Source organism: Callorhinus ursinus, unplaced genomic scaffold (assembly GCF_003265705.2).
Source record: "Callorhinus ursinus isolate GAN/ISIS: 27379988/994484 unplaced genomic scaffold, GSC_fseal_2.0 scaffold79, whole genome shotgun sequence".
NCBI lineage: Eukaryota > Metazoa > Chordata > Mammalia > Carnivora > Otariidae > Callorhinus > Callorhinus ursinus.
In genome coordinates, this window is record NW_027397141.1 from 4763939 (window position 1) to 4779132 (window position 15194).

At 43.2% G+C, this 15194-nt stretch overlaps 2 protein-coding genes across 18 annotated transcripts in view; one reads left to right on the plus strand and one right to left on the minus strand.

The window, feature by feature from the left end:
- The window catches only part of UPF3A (UPF3A regulator of nonsense mediated mRNA decay), a 61963-nt gene that overhangs the window by 15218 nt on the left and 31551 nt on the right, over positions 1–15194 (plus strand). For 4 of the 13 annotated variants that reach the window (XM_073887432.1, XM_073887433.1, XM_073887435.1 and 1 more), the window contains 4 exons: positions 929–1077; positions 2715–3012; positions 5076–5224; positions 14064–14129. In XM_073887432.1, the coding sequence (XP_073743533.1) occupies positions 929–1077; positions 2715–3012; positions 5076–5224; positions 14064–14129 (662 nt within the window). The other 9 variants (XM_025874537.2, XM_073887436.1, XM_073887437.1 and 6 more) reach the window with 8 other exon arrangements.
- Positions 6624–15194, minus strand: part of CHAMP1 (chromosome alignment maintaining phosphoprotein 1) — a 34279-nt gene continuing 25708 nt past the window's right edge. Inside the window, exons 4-6 of one of the 5 annotated variants that reach the window (XR_003208920.2) lie at positions 14410–14511; positions 14044–14214; positions 6624–7275 (exon numbers count right to left, since the gene is read on the minus strand). The gene's annotated coding sequence lies outside the window, so the exon portion shown is untranslated. Of the gene's footprint in view, positions 7276–9253; positions 13896–14043; positions 14215–14409; positions 14512–15194 lie in introns of those variants that run through there. The other 4 variants (XR_003208922.2, XR_012376661.1, XR_012376663.1 and 1 more) reach the window with 4 other exon arrangements.

The following is a 15194-nucleotide window of genomic DNA, read 5'->3' on the forward strand; positions in this document are numbered from 1 at the left end:
CCTGCTCAGGCTGATTGAAGAAAGAGTAAGACGTGTTTTCAAAGTTTATTCTAAAAGTCATCAATATAAAGCAACATTTTATTTTATTTATTTTAGTTTTTTTAAAAGATTTTATTTATGTATTTGACAGAGAGAGACACAGCGAGAGAGGGAACACAAGCAGGGGGAGTGGGAGAGGGAGAAGCAGGCTTCCCACGGAGCAGGGAGCCCAATGTGGGGCTCGATCCCAGGACCCTGGGACCATGACCAGAGCTGAAGGCAGACGCTTAACTGACTGAGCCACCCAGGCGTTCCATAAAGCAACATTTTAAACAATATATTTTTACATATTACAAAAGCAGTACTTATTCATCTTAGAGAAAACTAGAACTTGGTGACAAAAGGAAAGAAGATCATTTCAGTTCCACCACCTGAAAATCATCACTATTAACATTGTTGCCAGCCTTTTAGATGTTTTTCTGTGTGTGTAAACATGTAAATAGAGACCAGGTCATTTATTTGTCAATAAGAACATCTCATCAGGGGCGCCTGGGTGGCTGAGTCGTTAAGCGGCTGCCTTCGGCTCAGGTCATGATCCCAGGTCCTGGGATCGAGCCCCGCATCTGGCTCTCTGCTCAGTGGAGAGCCTGCTTCTCCCTCTGCCTGCTGCTCCCCCTGCTTTTGTTCCTTCTCTTGCTTTCTCTCTCTGAAAAAAAAAAAAAAAATCTCATCAACTATCCTAAATCGTTGTTCATAACTATCGTCTTTCATTGACTGAGTGTTCCCCTCGGTATTTAATCAAAAACCTGGTTGCTGCACCTTGAGCTTACATTTTTTGCTATCCCAACATTTGTGCTCAATGTTGTTTTGTATTTTTAACTTACTATTAAACAACTTCACTTATAAAATTCTCCAAAAGTGATATTTTACTGATGTTACAATTTCCTAGCTTCTTAAGAAACCAGAAAAGGGGGAGGAACCAACTGAGAACCCAAAAGAAAGAGGAGAGGAAGTGGATATTGGAGATGGAAAACGGGAGCCCTATGCTGTCCTGAAGTCCACGCCCTTGGGGGGCTTGCTGGAGGAGCCCAGGGAAAAGTAAGCCCACGCTTTTGTTGCTTTGACCACATGAAGGATCACAGAAGGGTCTGTCAGTACTAGTGCTTGTATTTCATACTGCTGGTGGAATTCAGGGTTTTTACCACGATATGCGTGTCCACATCTTTATTTCTCCTTGGTCATGCTAGGAACTTAGCTCCTTTCATCTGAACTCTCAAGTCTGTCTTCCAACCAGGGACACGTGCTTCTGCTGGTCCCTTCACTGTGCTTGTCCTGGCCTCTTCCTTTGGATTCCTGTTACCGCCCTTTAGGTCTTCAGGATCTCCTTCGCAGTCTCTTGTCCAAGTGCTGGGCTTCCTTTGTTGGCGTTGTCCCTGTGGCCCTTCCGTGGAATTTGACCAGCAGCTGCGGATCCTGGTGTTCCACTAGCCCTGCCTGTTTCAGGCTAGGGGTCCTCGAGCATGTCCTTCTCTGCCTGCTTGTGACATGCTGCTTATGAAAGGAGCTCAAGCAGGGCTTCTGTGGGAATGGGACAGACACCATCTCTGCACAGGGGCCGGAGAAACCCGCCAGAACCTTGTCAGGTGGGAGCCCCTCCCTCCTGCCCCTGAGCTTCGTCAGGGTTTGGTCATCTCCATACAGTCAGTGGGGAGTATCTAGGCTTCTTGTTCCCCTGGCCCAGGGCTCCTGTCCATGCACTGCATCAGGACACCCCTGGAGCTTCCTGGAGCCTAGGGCTGCTCTGCTTCTGAGGTGTCTGGAAGTGAATTTACGTTTGCAGGCAAGATGGCAGGGTCATGGCATTAGGCTGCTGTTTGCCCAGAAACACAGCAATCTGAATGACTTCTTACTGTCTTTCTTCCACACAGAGTTGTGATTTAAAAAAAAAATGTTTCCCTCTTTTTTGGGGTTCTGGTTTATTGGTTTGTTTATAAAATTAATTTATACATGATTATGAAATCTGTGATCTGTTAGCACTGTGGTTTCTGTTAGAGGTGTTTGTATTATTGCTTATGATACGGCAGTGCCTTTTGTCATGTTTCTGGCATGAATTCACACTTTGCTTATAGATCTTTTTCTCCCCACCAATCCTGCTGCTTCTGTTTTGTGGGGAAACCACAGACAGCATATGAGGACTTTTACATGTGGGTTGTGAAGGAAAAGACTTTAAGAACCAAAGGAGCTAAGCAGCCACGTATTTATTTATTATGCATTTATCAGTTTAATATATGTATAAAAATTAGTAAATTTCAATTAATTTTAGCTACACTTGAAGCAGAAACCAAGCCATCAGTATCAGCTCTTTGTCATGATGGACATGGACCTGGGCCACTAGGAAAGTCACATGAGCACTTTGGTCTCCTGTACTTTTATCTGTAAAGGGGGGAGTTATATTTGCTTTGGGGGGTTACTGAGAATTAGAAAACTAAGTATATATGCTTATTATGTATGTCATTCAGGTTTAACAGTAGATGCTGCCGTTACTGTTGTCAATTCATCTTTCGGCAATTTTTTCTTGAATGCCTGGGCTGTACCTATTACGGGCACGCCTGCAGTGTGCTGATGAGCGGACTTAGGTATTCCCTGCCTCTTCTGGAACCTGTGGTCTGGACGAGAAGATAGGTACTCTACAAGCAGTATACCTAAGGTTACTGAGAATTTGTACTGAATCACAGGTTGCAGAATGACAGTGATAAAGAGCAAAGGGAGATGGAGAGAAGATTTCGAGAAAAAGAGCCTGAAACACAAAGATGCCACATGGATGACAGCAGAAAGCACAGAGCTCACTGTGAGTTTGACAAGTTTTCAAGGAGAAATGAAGAAGAGCTGAAATGGGGGAAAAGAGTCCCCTCAGACAGAGGGAAGAAGGGGAGCCAGGACAGTGGCATCCCTGTGGAGGCAGCAGAGTGGCCTGGGAGAGAGCACAGGAGTGAAGGCAGCCCAGCACCCAAAGCGGAGCGCCCAGGAAACAAGGTTCTTCTGTTCATTCATTCATTCATTCATCAACCCTAAAAGTATAAACTACAGGTCTGCAGGCTTACACCTGCTTTGCCAAACAAAAGTTACTTTGTTTAGCCAAAACAGAGAAATCTACATTAGGTGTCTTGATATTTCAGATCACACACTCTGACAGTGGGAATTCCACCCCCACTGGTCCTTCACTCTTAGGGAGTGCACCACCCGAGAGCTTGCATTTTATGATATTCTGTGGAGCTTTTTCTTATATCACTAATAACATACTGATTATTAGGAGAGCGTCAAATGGCTCATAAATACTTGTCAGATCTGCACAGTTGACACAGGGTTGGAATTGCCCGTTTAGACCAATAAATGGTTTTTTTTTTTCCCAAGAGTTTGATGTTAATATTTTTTCAGATCACTTTGTTGCGGAGAAGCAATATTAATGGGGTCCCCTCCCTTCCAGGGCCAGGCCCCATGGTGCCAGCCAGTTTCCCACCGCCCGGCTACCTGATGACCGAGGGGACCAAGGCTCCCCGGGCTGCGGTCCACACACACCTGCCACCCCATCCCTGACCTCAGCAGGCACACTGTCCTCTGTCTGCTTGATTTTGTCATTTCAGGGGTGCTTTAGAAGTGGAAGCACACAGTGTGTGACCCGAGATTGTCTCACTCAACAGAATTCCCTTCAGATCCACCCAAGGTGTTGCTGGTATCAGCGATGTGAATTTTTAAAATGTTTCCAGTAAAGGCAAAGCAGAGCTCCCGGCAAGAGGGGAGCCTTCTCATCTGTACCTTTGACTAACCACATCTGTATTATTCAGAGGTTTCTGTAGTTACCTTAACCTCAGGTACAGCAGGTATAGCCATGGGTCTTTTTGGTGGGGGTTGTTTCATGAACACTTGTGTTTCAGCTGGCTTTTGATGTAGCGACAGTGAGTGATCTGTATTTACACAGCTTTAGGTGTTGGGACTCCTCTCAATTAACTGATGCTCTGGGGGTAATATAGTGCCTTGTGCATAATGGCACCTTTTGTATGAGGCCTGGCTGGTTACAGTGTCCTTACACTGTCTGTGCACACCAGTGTTGCCCTGGTGAAAAGCAGGACCGTGCGTGTTGGCCTCAGGCAGGAAGTGGCATGGGAGTCCTGCACCTTTGTGTGCACAGGGATTCAGACCCACGGTGCCTGCCCAGCCCTTTTGCACTCTCTTCACTGGCCAGGCTTCCGCTAAGGAAAAGGGCATGCCAATAAATGCCCTGGTGGTGACTGTGGGGCCTGGGAGTGGGTAAAGGTGAGTTGGTGAGTCCTGCAGAAACATACCATGCGGGATGTGCCAGGGCCCCCAGGTGGCCAAGGAAGGGGTGCAGGTGCAGGAGGCTTCCCTGAGCCAGGGGTTTGTTGGTCCCCCTCTCCTTCAGGGCAGAGCTGGCTGGCTTCCCACTGTTGCTCCTGATCCTTAACCTTCAGAATCCCTTGGTCCTTCACTGGCCTCACCATCCTAGTGTCCTGAAGCAGTTCAGTAGTATTTTACACACTTTATTCAAGCATTGTTGTGTTCTTCCACCTCTGAGAGTTTAATCAGATGAAGAGGACAGTTCAGGAATAACCCACATGGAAAGTGCTCATTACAGATCTTACTATTTGGTTCATGACCCTAAAAAGCCACCTCTGAGGGGCTATGCCTTGCTTTGTCTTAGGCTGCGTGTTTACCCTACCTGGTGAGTTGGAGGGGCTGAGATGTGTGTGTAAGTCTTCATCTCTCCACCTGGGAGGGGAATGCCATGGTTCTACTGGCTCTGGGGGTGTTCTGGGTTTGAGCGTAACATTTTCCCAGATACTAATTTTACCTTCTTTCAAGTTATTTTAAATGTTAACTGTCTTCCTTTTCATGGCTTTTTTTTTTTTTGACCTCAAAATGCCTGGTTTCTGAGATAGTGCTGAAAAAAGGCAGATTTTTAGCTGTAAGACTGATTTGCTTTAGATAATGAGGATCATCAGACTCTGGAAGTAGAGACATTTTGCTCCCTCCTGTATTGCCAGCCTTTGGAAGGGTAACCCACCCCTCTGTCCCGGCAGGATCGGCCGGCCTTGCAGCTGTACCAGCCAGGAGCTCGCATCCGAGCACAAGAAAGTGCCGGGGGGATCTCTATGGAGGGCCGTGATGGAAGCAGGGGTGAGGCTGAAGATTCAGGACGGTCCAGTTCCCAGCAGAGTGAAGAGGCAGGGTGAGTCAGCGTGCACGTTTGATGGGAAGCTCCCATTCAGCATTTTGTGGGTTAGAGAGGGCATTCCAGAAATGTATCAATTAGCCTAGAGTATAACCCGCAAGGTGCATTTACTCCTTTTAAAGAAATCAGAAACTAGAAATATACGTGTGGCATAGAAACATCTAGAAACCATTCTTAAGAAAGAAGCAACCTGTTAAAAAATTGAAAAGTTGTCATAGATTTTACTGTTTTTAGTATAAACTAGTATATACTGTTTAGACAGAACAAGTAATCTTGTTTGAAAAGTAGAAAGATATGATTAAAACAGGGAAGAAAATTAGTATTATACCAGTGTGGACTGTGAAGCACTTTGAAACGTTGTAGGAATAACCTGTACTTTGCATTCTACACATCTGTAAGTGATCTGTCGGGGTCCGGATCACGCGTGTGTATGAGCTGTAGTTTAAAAAAGGGAAGGGAGCAGCTCTCATGCCATCGCAAGCTGGTGATCCAGACACCTAAGCTGTCGTGAGCATTCTGACATCTCTGTGCTGTAGCTCCCAGGACAGGAGCCTTACCACTATGTGAAGTTCTCTGGCTTTAAGTATTGACCCTTCAGCAATTTGGCCACTGACTTTTTTCACAGTCTTTTGATGGATGTGCTGCTCATGGTGTATAACCACTGTTATGTAAGGGCTGTTGAGATAACATAAGGACATTATTTGGGGACAGGGATAACAGGTACAGCATCTGGGGTTTTCCTTTTTGCATTCTGAGGCAGTTTTATTTTTAAAGGACTTAATGGAGCTTTCTGTAATTATGCGTTCACAGTATTTTTTAATGTTAGTGAAATTTTTAAACATTAATGTATTTTTGGCACTATGCTTTGGACCACATACTAAATAATTTTAGTTGCTGTGGATTTGGAAGTCCAGGTTATGGTACTTTTCCTATATCAAATTTTACATAATAAAATACTGTTTTTCAAAATGTAGCTTTAATTACCTGAGTATTTTGTTGATTATTGCTTACTAAATATGAAATGTTTATCAAAAAAACTGAGAATTTGGGGCACCTGAGTGGCTCAGTCAGTTAAGTGTCTGTCTACTCAGGTCATGATCTTGGGGTCCTGGGATCGAGCCCCACATTGGGCTCCCTGGTCAGCGGGGAGGCTGTTTCTCTATCCTCCTACCCTGCTTGTGCGCTCTCTCCCTATCTCTGTCTCTCTCGGGAGGGGGCAAGATGGCAGAGGAGTAGGGGACTCTGATTCAACCAGTCCCCTGAATTTAGCTGGATATCTACCAGACCATTCTGAACACCCACGAAATCAGCCTGAGGTGTAGGAATATATATCTGAATCTCCACAAGCAGAATATCCACAATTCTTATATATGGATATATAATATTATATATCCAGAATATATACCTGGATCTCCACAAGCACGGTTTCGATGGTGCATCTTGCCTGGATTGTGGTTGATATTTAGGACTCTGTACATTCCCTCAACCACCCCTCAACAGAATGACTAGGAGGAGGAACTCCCAACAAAGAAAAGAACCTATCTCTCTCTCTCTCTCTCTCAAATAAATAAAATCTTAGAAAAAACAAACCTGAGAATTACTCATTTATCATTAAAGATGTTTGACTATTGGACATATAGTCTGTCCCATGGCACTGCTGTGCTCTTGCTCTTGACTCCGGAATTCCAAGAATTTGGCAGGGGAGGGGTGAGAAGGACTTGCTGTGATTTAGTGAGGTCCATGTGACCCAGCACAGCCAGCCCTGATGGGAAAGGGGTAGGTAGTAACTATTTTAGACTTTGCAGACTCTCTGGTCTCTGTTACAACTTATAAACTCTGCCATTGGGCAATACATAATGAATGGGCAGGGCCGTGTTCCAATAAAATTTTATTTATAAAAACATGCAGCAGGCCATATTTGGCTGTGGACCGTAGTTTGCTGACTCCTACTTAGATCAGGCTGGATCTCACTGTGTTCTCACTGCTCATTTGGGCTTTGACTGAAGATGACTGAAGACTCGAACATAATACCTAAAACCATAAAATTCCTAGAAGGAAACAGAGGATTCGATCCTTGTCACCAGTCTTGGCGATAATTTTTTGTATATGACATGAAAAGCAAAGGAACAAAAGTAAAAATAAACAAATGGAACTACATTGGACTAAAAAGTTTCTCATGAAGGGAACCCATTTGAAAAATGAAAAGGCAGCCCATGGAGAGAAAATATCTTCATACCACATACCTAATAAGGGGTTAATAACCAAAATATGTGAGGAACTCTTACAACCCAACAGGAAAAAAAAAAAAATTACCCAATAAAAAGGGGCAAGAGACCCAAGTAGACATTTTTCCAAAGAGAACATCACAGATGGCCAACAGGTACATGAAAAGGTGCTCAACACCACTACTTATCAGAGAAATACAAATCAAAACCCCAAGGAGATACCACCTCACACCTGTCAGAGTGGTTAAAATCAGAAAGATGAGAGCAAGTCTTGGCAAGGATGTGAAGGAAAGAGAACCCTTGTGCATTGCTGGTGGGAATGCCAAGTAGTAGAGCCACTATGGTATGCCAGTGTGGCGGTTCCTCAAGAAATTAAAAATAGAACTACCATATGACCTAGCATTGCCACTGTGGGCACAGATCCAAAGGGAGTGGAATCACATCTGTTCACATGTTTGTCACAGCATTATTCACAGTAGCCAAGGTATGGAAACAGCCTTAGTGTCCACAGTGGAGGGGTGGATAAAGAAAATGGAATATTATGCAGCCTCATAAAAGGAAACCCTGCCATTTTCAACAATGTGGATAAACTTGGAGGACATTATGCAAAGTGAAGTAAGCCAGACAAAAAAGACGAATAGTGTATATGTACAGTGTGGAAAAAAAAATCAAACTCCTAGAAACAGAGTAAAATGGTGGCTGCCAGGACTAGGGTGTGAGTGAAATAGGGAGAGGTTAGTGAAAGTCATGGGTTATTCAGTTATAAGATTAAGGTCAAGGATCTTAGGTACAAGGTAGTGACTGTAGGTGATAACACTGTATTGTATAATTGGAATTTCCTAAGAGAATTTTCTCACCCCCAAAAAAGTAAATGTGTGAGGTGATGCTGTAACAGTGTGAATCCTTTCATAATGTATACATTTTATAAATCAGTATGTTGTACACTTTAAATGTTACAGATTTGTCAGTTATACCTCAGTAAAGCTAGAAAATAAGTAAAAAGTAGTAACACTCTTTGAAAGGTTCCTGAGATCTGCCCCCAGGGCTTCTCAGAAGTCACTTTGAGATTACTGATTTAAAATAATAATACATTGTATAATGGGTTACCTTGATATAAAACACTTCCATACACACTTCCTAGTTTTGACTTAGACTCGTTTTTAAGATTGGTTGGGCAGGACATACATGATTTCCCTTTCATAAAACTAGGAAACAGGTTTAGAGATGTCTAGCACCTGTTGCTGGCAAAGTGAAGCTGCTTTCATATTTGTAAAGTTTTTATTACTAATTAGCCAGAAAAAAAAGGTTTCTGAGATAATCACATATCTAAGAAATGGTAGAAATGTTAAGAAAGAATATTCTTCACATGGACATACCCCTTGGGAGTTGCAGTCCACATCACAGGGAGGGACTGCAGTGCTCAGTGTGACCGAGGATTTGGTGTGTGGCTGGCCACCTGTTGGCTTGCCTTCTATATTTGCTTTGCAAAACTTTCTTTTTTGTTAAAGATTTTATTTATTTGACAGAGACAGCAAGAGAGGGAACACAAGCAGGGGGAGTGGGAGAGGGAGAAGCAGGCCTCCCGCCGAGCAGGGAGCCCGACGCGGGGCTCCATCCCAGGACCCTGGGATCATGACCTGAGCCAGAGGCAGACGCTTAAAGACTGAGCCACCCAGGCGCCCCCCCCCTTTTTTTTCTATTGTTTCTCATTTTAGATCCCAATCTGGTTTTATTCAGCTCTCTAATAATTTTAATAATTATATTTAAAAAACGTGAACATAGCAAAGCAGAACATTAACTATCAGTATTCTAATGGATCTCAGTCTTGCCAGTAAAATATAAACACCAGCTGACTGGAAGTAATTCCTCAAATCTGACATGAAATAGGCACTTTGAAGAATCTCATTTACGTCTTTGGAAACAAGTTTTCACTTGCTTGATAATAGTGCTTACCGAGTGATCATCTCCCACTTCATGAGTCAAATGACGTGAGACCCTTGGGGGCAGGTGAGGCAGTTCATGGGGCAACAGATTCTCTGACCAGATCTCCACAAGGACAGCAGGGTGTGTGGCTGTGGCCTGGCGGCCCTTCTGGGCACAGTCCTTCTGCACATGTAGAGGACCCGGATAGTGAAGAGCGTGAGCTTCTTCACATCACACCATGAGAAATGATCTTTTATGTTCGCCTCTGTCATGGAATTCTCATTTGTATCTATCTTCTAAACGCTGATGAAAAGAGAGAGAATTATCTCCACTTTAAGTAGATTTGTTTTCTGTTCTCTTCCTATCTTTAAAATTAAGGACATGTCAGAGATTAAAGTGGAGAATTAAGTAGGTATTTGATCTATTTGATCTGTGTTAATAGCAAAAGAGAAATGAGAGAAAATAAGTTTATTTTCAGAACAGTATTCAAAGTCGAGGGTTTTTTAGCCTACTTAAATCCACCAGTTAATTGCTTCAACACAGTCCCAGCTATAGCAAGGACTAATGATAGTAATTGTTATGTGAAAATTCAGTTTTAAATCTTTATTTTTAAAATTTTGTCACTTCAGTGAAGTTTAGAAAAATGCTGTCTTCTCTGAGCTTCTGTTGGGCTACATTTTGGTGGAAAGCTAATAGCTTCTTGTAAGTGCTCCTCCTTATCTTTGTATCAAAATTATGTTTATCGTGTAATGTTTTAAATTTCTCCCAAAATTCTTCACTGTTACACATCTAAAGGAAAAAATAATTATATTAATAATTTGTATCACAAAGCAATAAAAGATGTCTGTCCCATAGAGGAATGGCATTTTTCAACAATAATAGCATTTTTAGTAAAACAATTTAAATTATTGTCATGGTAGAAATTACTGTCATGTCAGGGTGCCAAACTGAGAGCTTTGTGCCTACATATAATTACCTGGTTACACTTGCATAAAGTAGCCATTTCCTACATCACTGGGACCATACTTTTCTGAACCAAAAAGTAGAGCAACTGATTTGACACTCTGGGGTTTGAGGGGCAATGTAGGAGATGTCTGGGTATCAGACTGTGAGGGGCAACGTAGGAGATGTTTGGCTACCAAACTGCTGGCATTTCTTGGATGTCTTCACAGATGGTAGAAACCATGATACTCAGACTCAAGCCTTGCTATGGACTGAACTTTGTCCCCACAGAGTTCACATGTTGAAGCCCTAACCCTACCCCCCCATCCCCTGCCCATGTGGCTGTATCTGGAATGAAGAAGTAATCAGTGTTAAATGGGGCCATAGGATGGGGCTCCGATCTGACAGGATTAGTGTTCTTGTAAGAGGAGATACCAGAAGGTGCCCATCTGCAAGCCAGGGAGGCCTCACCAGGAACCAAAACACCTGGCACCTTGATCTTGGACTTCCAACCTCTAGAACTGTGAGAAATAAGTTATCTGTGTCTGAAGGTGCCCATCTGTGGTATTTTGTTAATGGTGGTGGAGCTGACTGAGACAGGCCTGTCCCAGGAAACCTGAGGACTGAGAAGGTGCAGGAAGGAACCTAGTGGTGGCTCCCCTCTCCTGGAGCATCCCAACAAGATTTGGTCGTTCCTTTGTTAGAAAATTCCTCAGGCAAAATTGCCACATCAAAACATAAAATGGAAATATCCTCACAGCCAGCATTTGAACTCCTAACATGACATCCTACAGACAGACCCGCATAGGTAAAGACAGTAAGCATACCAGCTGTCCCTCCCTACACCCTGCTGTAACAGGAGAGATGGGAGATGGCTGGCTGGCAGAATAATGACGCTGAAATGTGCACAGTGTGTTACAAAGTTAGAAGTGCATGATGTGCTATAGTAGTTTAAACACACTGGATGTTTGTGCTAGAAAATGTCTGAAAAGATGTGTACCAATGTGGAAGTATAGGGTCGGTTAATCTACCACAAAGGAAGCAAGAATACTCAGTGGGGAAAAGATGATCTCCCCAATGAATGGTGCTGGGTTCTGGACAGCTGCAGGCAGAAAAATGAAACCGGACCACTTTCTTACACCACACACAGAAATAAACTCCAAATGGATTAAAGACCTAACTGTGAGACCTGAAACCATAAAACTCCTAAAACATAGGCAGTAATCTCGTAGAAATCAGCTTTAGGAACGTATTTGTGGATGCATCTCCTCAGGCAAGGGAAACAGAAGCAAAAATAAACTCTTGGGACTACACTAAAATGAAAAGCTTCTGCACAGCAAAGGAAACCAACCAACAAGACAAAAAGGCAACCTACAGAACAGGAGAAGATACTTGGCAAATGACATATCTGATGAGGGGTTAATATCCAAAATATATAAAGAATTATATACACAGTTCTGAAAAAAACCAAACAATTTCATTAATGGGCAGAAGACCTGAGGAGACATTTTCCCAAAGATACAGGTGGTCAAAAGATACTTGAAAAGGGGACACCTGGGTGGCTTAGTCGGTTAAGCGTCTGCCTTTGGCTTGGGTCGTGATCCCAGGGTCCTGGGATTGAGACCCACCTTGGCGGCGGTCCCTGCTCAGCGGGGAGCCCGCTTCTCCCTCTCCCTCTGCTGCTCCCCCTGCTGGTGCGCTCTCTCTCTCTCTCTCTCTCTCTCTCTCTCTCTCTCTCTCTGACAAATCTTTAAAAGAAAATACATGAAGGGGCGCCTGGGTGGCTCAGTCGTTAAGTGCCTTTGGCTCGGGTCATGATCCCGGGGTCCTGGGATCAAGCCCCGCATTGGGCTCCCTGCTCCGTGGGAAGCCTGCTTCTCCCTCTCCCACTCCCCCTGCTTGTGTTCCCTCTCTCGCTGTGTCTCTGTCAAATAAATAAAATCTTTAAAATAAATAAAGCCAGCAGGCACCATCTCTTTAAAAAATATAAAAAATAGGGGCGCCTGGGTGGCTCAGTCGTTAAGCGTCTGCCTTTGGCTCAGGTCATGATCCCGGGGTCCTGGGATCGAGCCCTGCATCGGGCTCCCTGCTCCGCGGGAAGCCTGCTTCTCCCTCTCCCGCTCCCCCTGCTTGTGTTCCCTCTCTCGCTGTGTCTCTCTGTCAAATAAATAAAGAAAATCTTAAACAAAATAAAAATAAAAGAAAATACATGAAAAGATGCACAACCTCACCAATCATCAGGGAAATTCAAATTAAGACCTCAATGAGAGATCACTTCATCCTGTTCAGAATGGCTAGAATCAAAAAGATGAGATAACAAGTGTTGGAGAGGATGTGGAGAAGAGGGAACCCTCGTGCACCATTGGTGGGAGTGTAAATTGGTGCAACCACTATGGAATATGGTACAGAAGTTCCTGAAAAAATAAAAAATGGAAATGCGATATGATTCAGTAATTCCACTGCTGGTTATTTTACCAAAGAAAACGAAAACACTAATTTGAAAAGATGTGCCCCTCTGTTTATTGTAGCATTATTTACAATAGCCAGGATATGGAAGCAGCTCAACTGTCCATCCATGAATGGATAAAGATGTGATATAGGGGTGCCTGGGTGGCTCAGTCGTTAAGCGTCTGCCTTCGGCTCAGGTCATGGTCCCAGGGTCCTGGGATCAAGCCCTGCATCGGACTCCCAGCTCGGTGGGAAGCCTGCGTCTCCCTCTCCCACTCCCCCTGCTTGTGTTCCCTCTCTCGCTGTGTCTCTGTCAAATAAATAAAATCTTAAAAAAAAAAAAAAAGATGTGATACACACGCACACGCACGTGATGGAATATTACTCAGGCACCAAAAAGGAATGAGAGCTTGCCATTTGCCACAGCATGGATGGACCTAGAAGGTATTATGCTAAGTGAAATAAGTCAGAGAAAAAGCAAATGATTTCACTTGTATGTACAGTCTAAAAAAACAAACAGAAACAGACTCCTAAGTACAGAGAACAAACCAGTGGAGGTTAAGAAGTACAAATACAAAATACTCAAGCTTTTAGGAAAAATACAGGAAATATACCACAATTTAATAGTAATTGCAGGTAGGATTAAGATGATTTTTAGTTGTTTTCTAATTTTTAAATAATGATTATGTACAAAAATAGATTTTCATTGCTTCTCATTCCAAATGAATTCAAAACTTACTACCAAATATATACAAATACCTGAAATAATATATGTAAAATGAGGAATTTGAAAACTAATTCTTTCCCTCGGGGTCGTTGTTAAATTGCCAAGTTTCTCATTGAAGGACACTGGTGAAACCAGCATTTAGGGATTTCCATGCAATTTCTTTTTCTGTTTTTAGTGTTTGCTTAAGTTCAAGTAGAAACTATATTAGTACTGTTTTTTAACATTTTCTTTAATATATGTGTTAACACCATTTGCCTTGACATGCAGCATGATGGATTTCCTTTTGCTAGAATAGGTTTGCGTATGATACTTGCTGACCTTCTGTTTTACAAATAACCACTTTATCATTTTCTCTGTTGTGCTACTTTTTCCTCTTGAGCAGTAACTTAACCAGTTTCTTAGGCTGTAGGTAAAACATATTTTATCATTGCCCAGATCCAGTGTTTGTCATCATATGAAGTTAAGGTTTTCTAAATCATGCCCTTTTTCTTTGAAATTCTGTGTAATATTTACCAGTAAAAAATACACCTATGTATTTTTTAAGGCCTTACCTTTTGGGATTTTTTTGCAGGTTTTCAACAGCTGTCCAATATCCTCCAAATCAAGAAAAGAGAAGATCTGAGGACTATGTTGTCAGGCATGCCAACTAACATCAAATTTTCCTTGACAGAAATTCAGAGAATAATCCAATACTTCTTTCCCAAACACTTTCCACATCTGACCTAAATATCAGCGAGAGAGACAAGACAGACCAGGTTATGACAGGCCAACTCAATCCCACCCACTCTCAAAAGAAGTCACTTGATTTTAAAAGTTCCTGGGCTTCTTCACAAAGGGAATAAAGCCATATTCCCACTGAAAAGATGGTCACATTAAGGAATTCCAACTTTGCTTCGTTGGAATTGATAGACTCTCACCTTAATGACATTCTTCACGTTTAGCCCAACAGCAGCTCTTTGAAGGCAGTTTTATCACTCTGGGACGTGTACTCATTCATTCATCACATCTGCACTGAACGCCTGTGTGGGAAGGTGGCACTTTTGTAGGTGTCCAGCCTGCAGCAGTGAGCAAAGTAGACTGCCCCTGACTTTTCAGGGCTCACACCCTTCCTTAAACACACAAGGCGCAGAAACCCCAAAAAGGTAGGGTCTTTCTCAAGTCTTCCAGGTCATAAATGGCAGAACCGGACCCCCTAGATCGATCAGGAACCCTTCACCTGAGATCCATGTTGAGTGGTCCTGTGACGCTGCTGCTGCTCTGGCCATCCACGGGCTCCCTAGCTTAGTCTCACCATGTTAGTGATAAGCAGGCCATACAGTTTTTTATTCTGTGGACTGGTCTATAGTCTCTGTTAAGCTTTTGTCAGATCCTCAAAGGAACAACTTTTTTAAAAATTTAAGTCTCCTCCATTAGGCTCTCCGTAATCCAGGACTAATCTGTTTTCACAGTCATCTTGCCATAAACATAACATGGAGAGATTCATCATTCTAGGCAAAAACTGTCACCTAAAGTAACAGACACTTGATATGTATTCTGTCTCCTCTGCTAGGGAGCCCTGTGACCCCTGTCACCTGCTTTCCTGTGAACAGAATCCCTGGCAGCCTGCCCCCGTCTGATCAGGGCTGCCCCCAGGCACAGCCAGTCTGCTCCGGGCCTGTGCAGGGTTGGCTGTCCCTGGTCAGTGCAGAGAGGCGACAGGGCA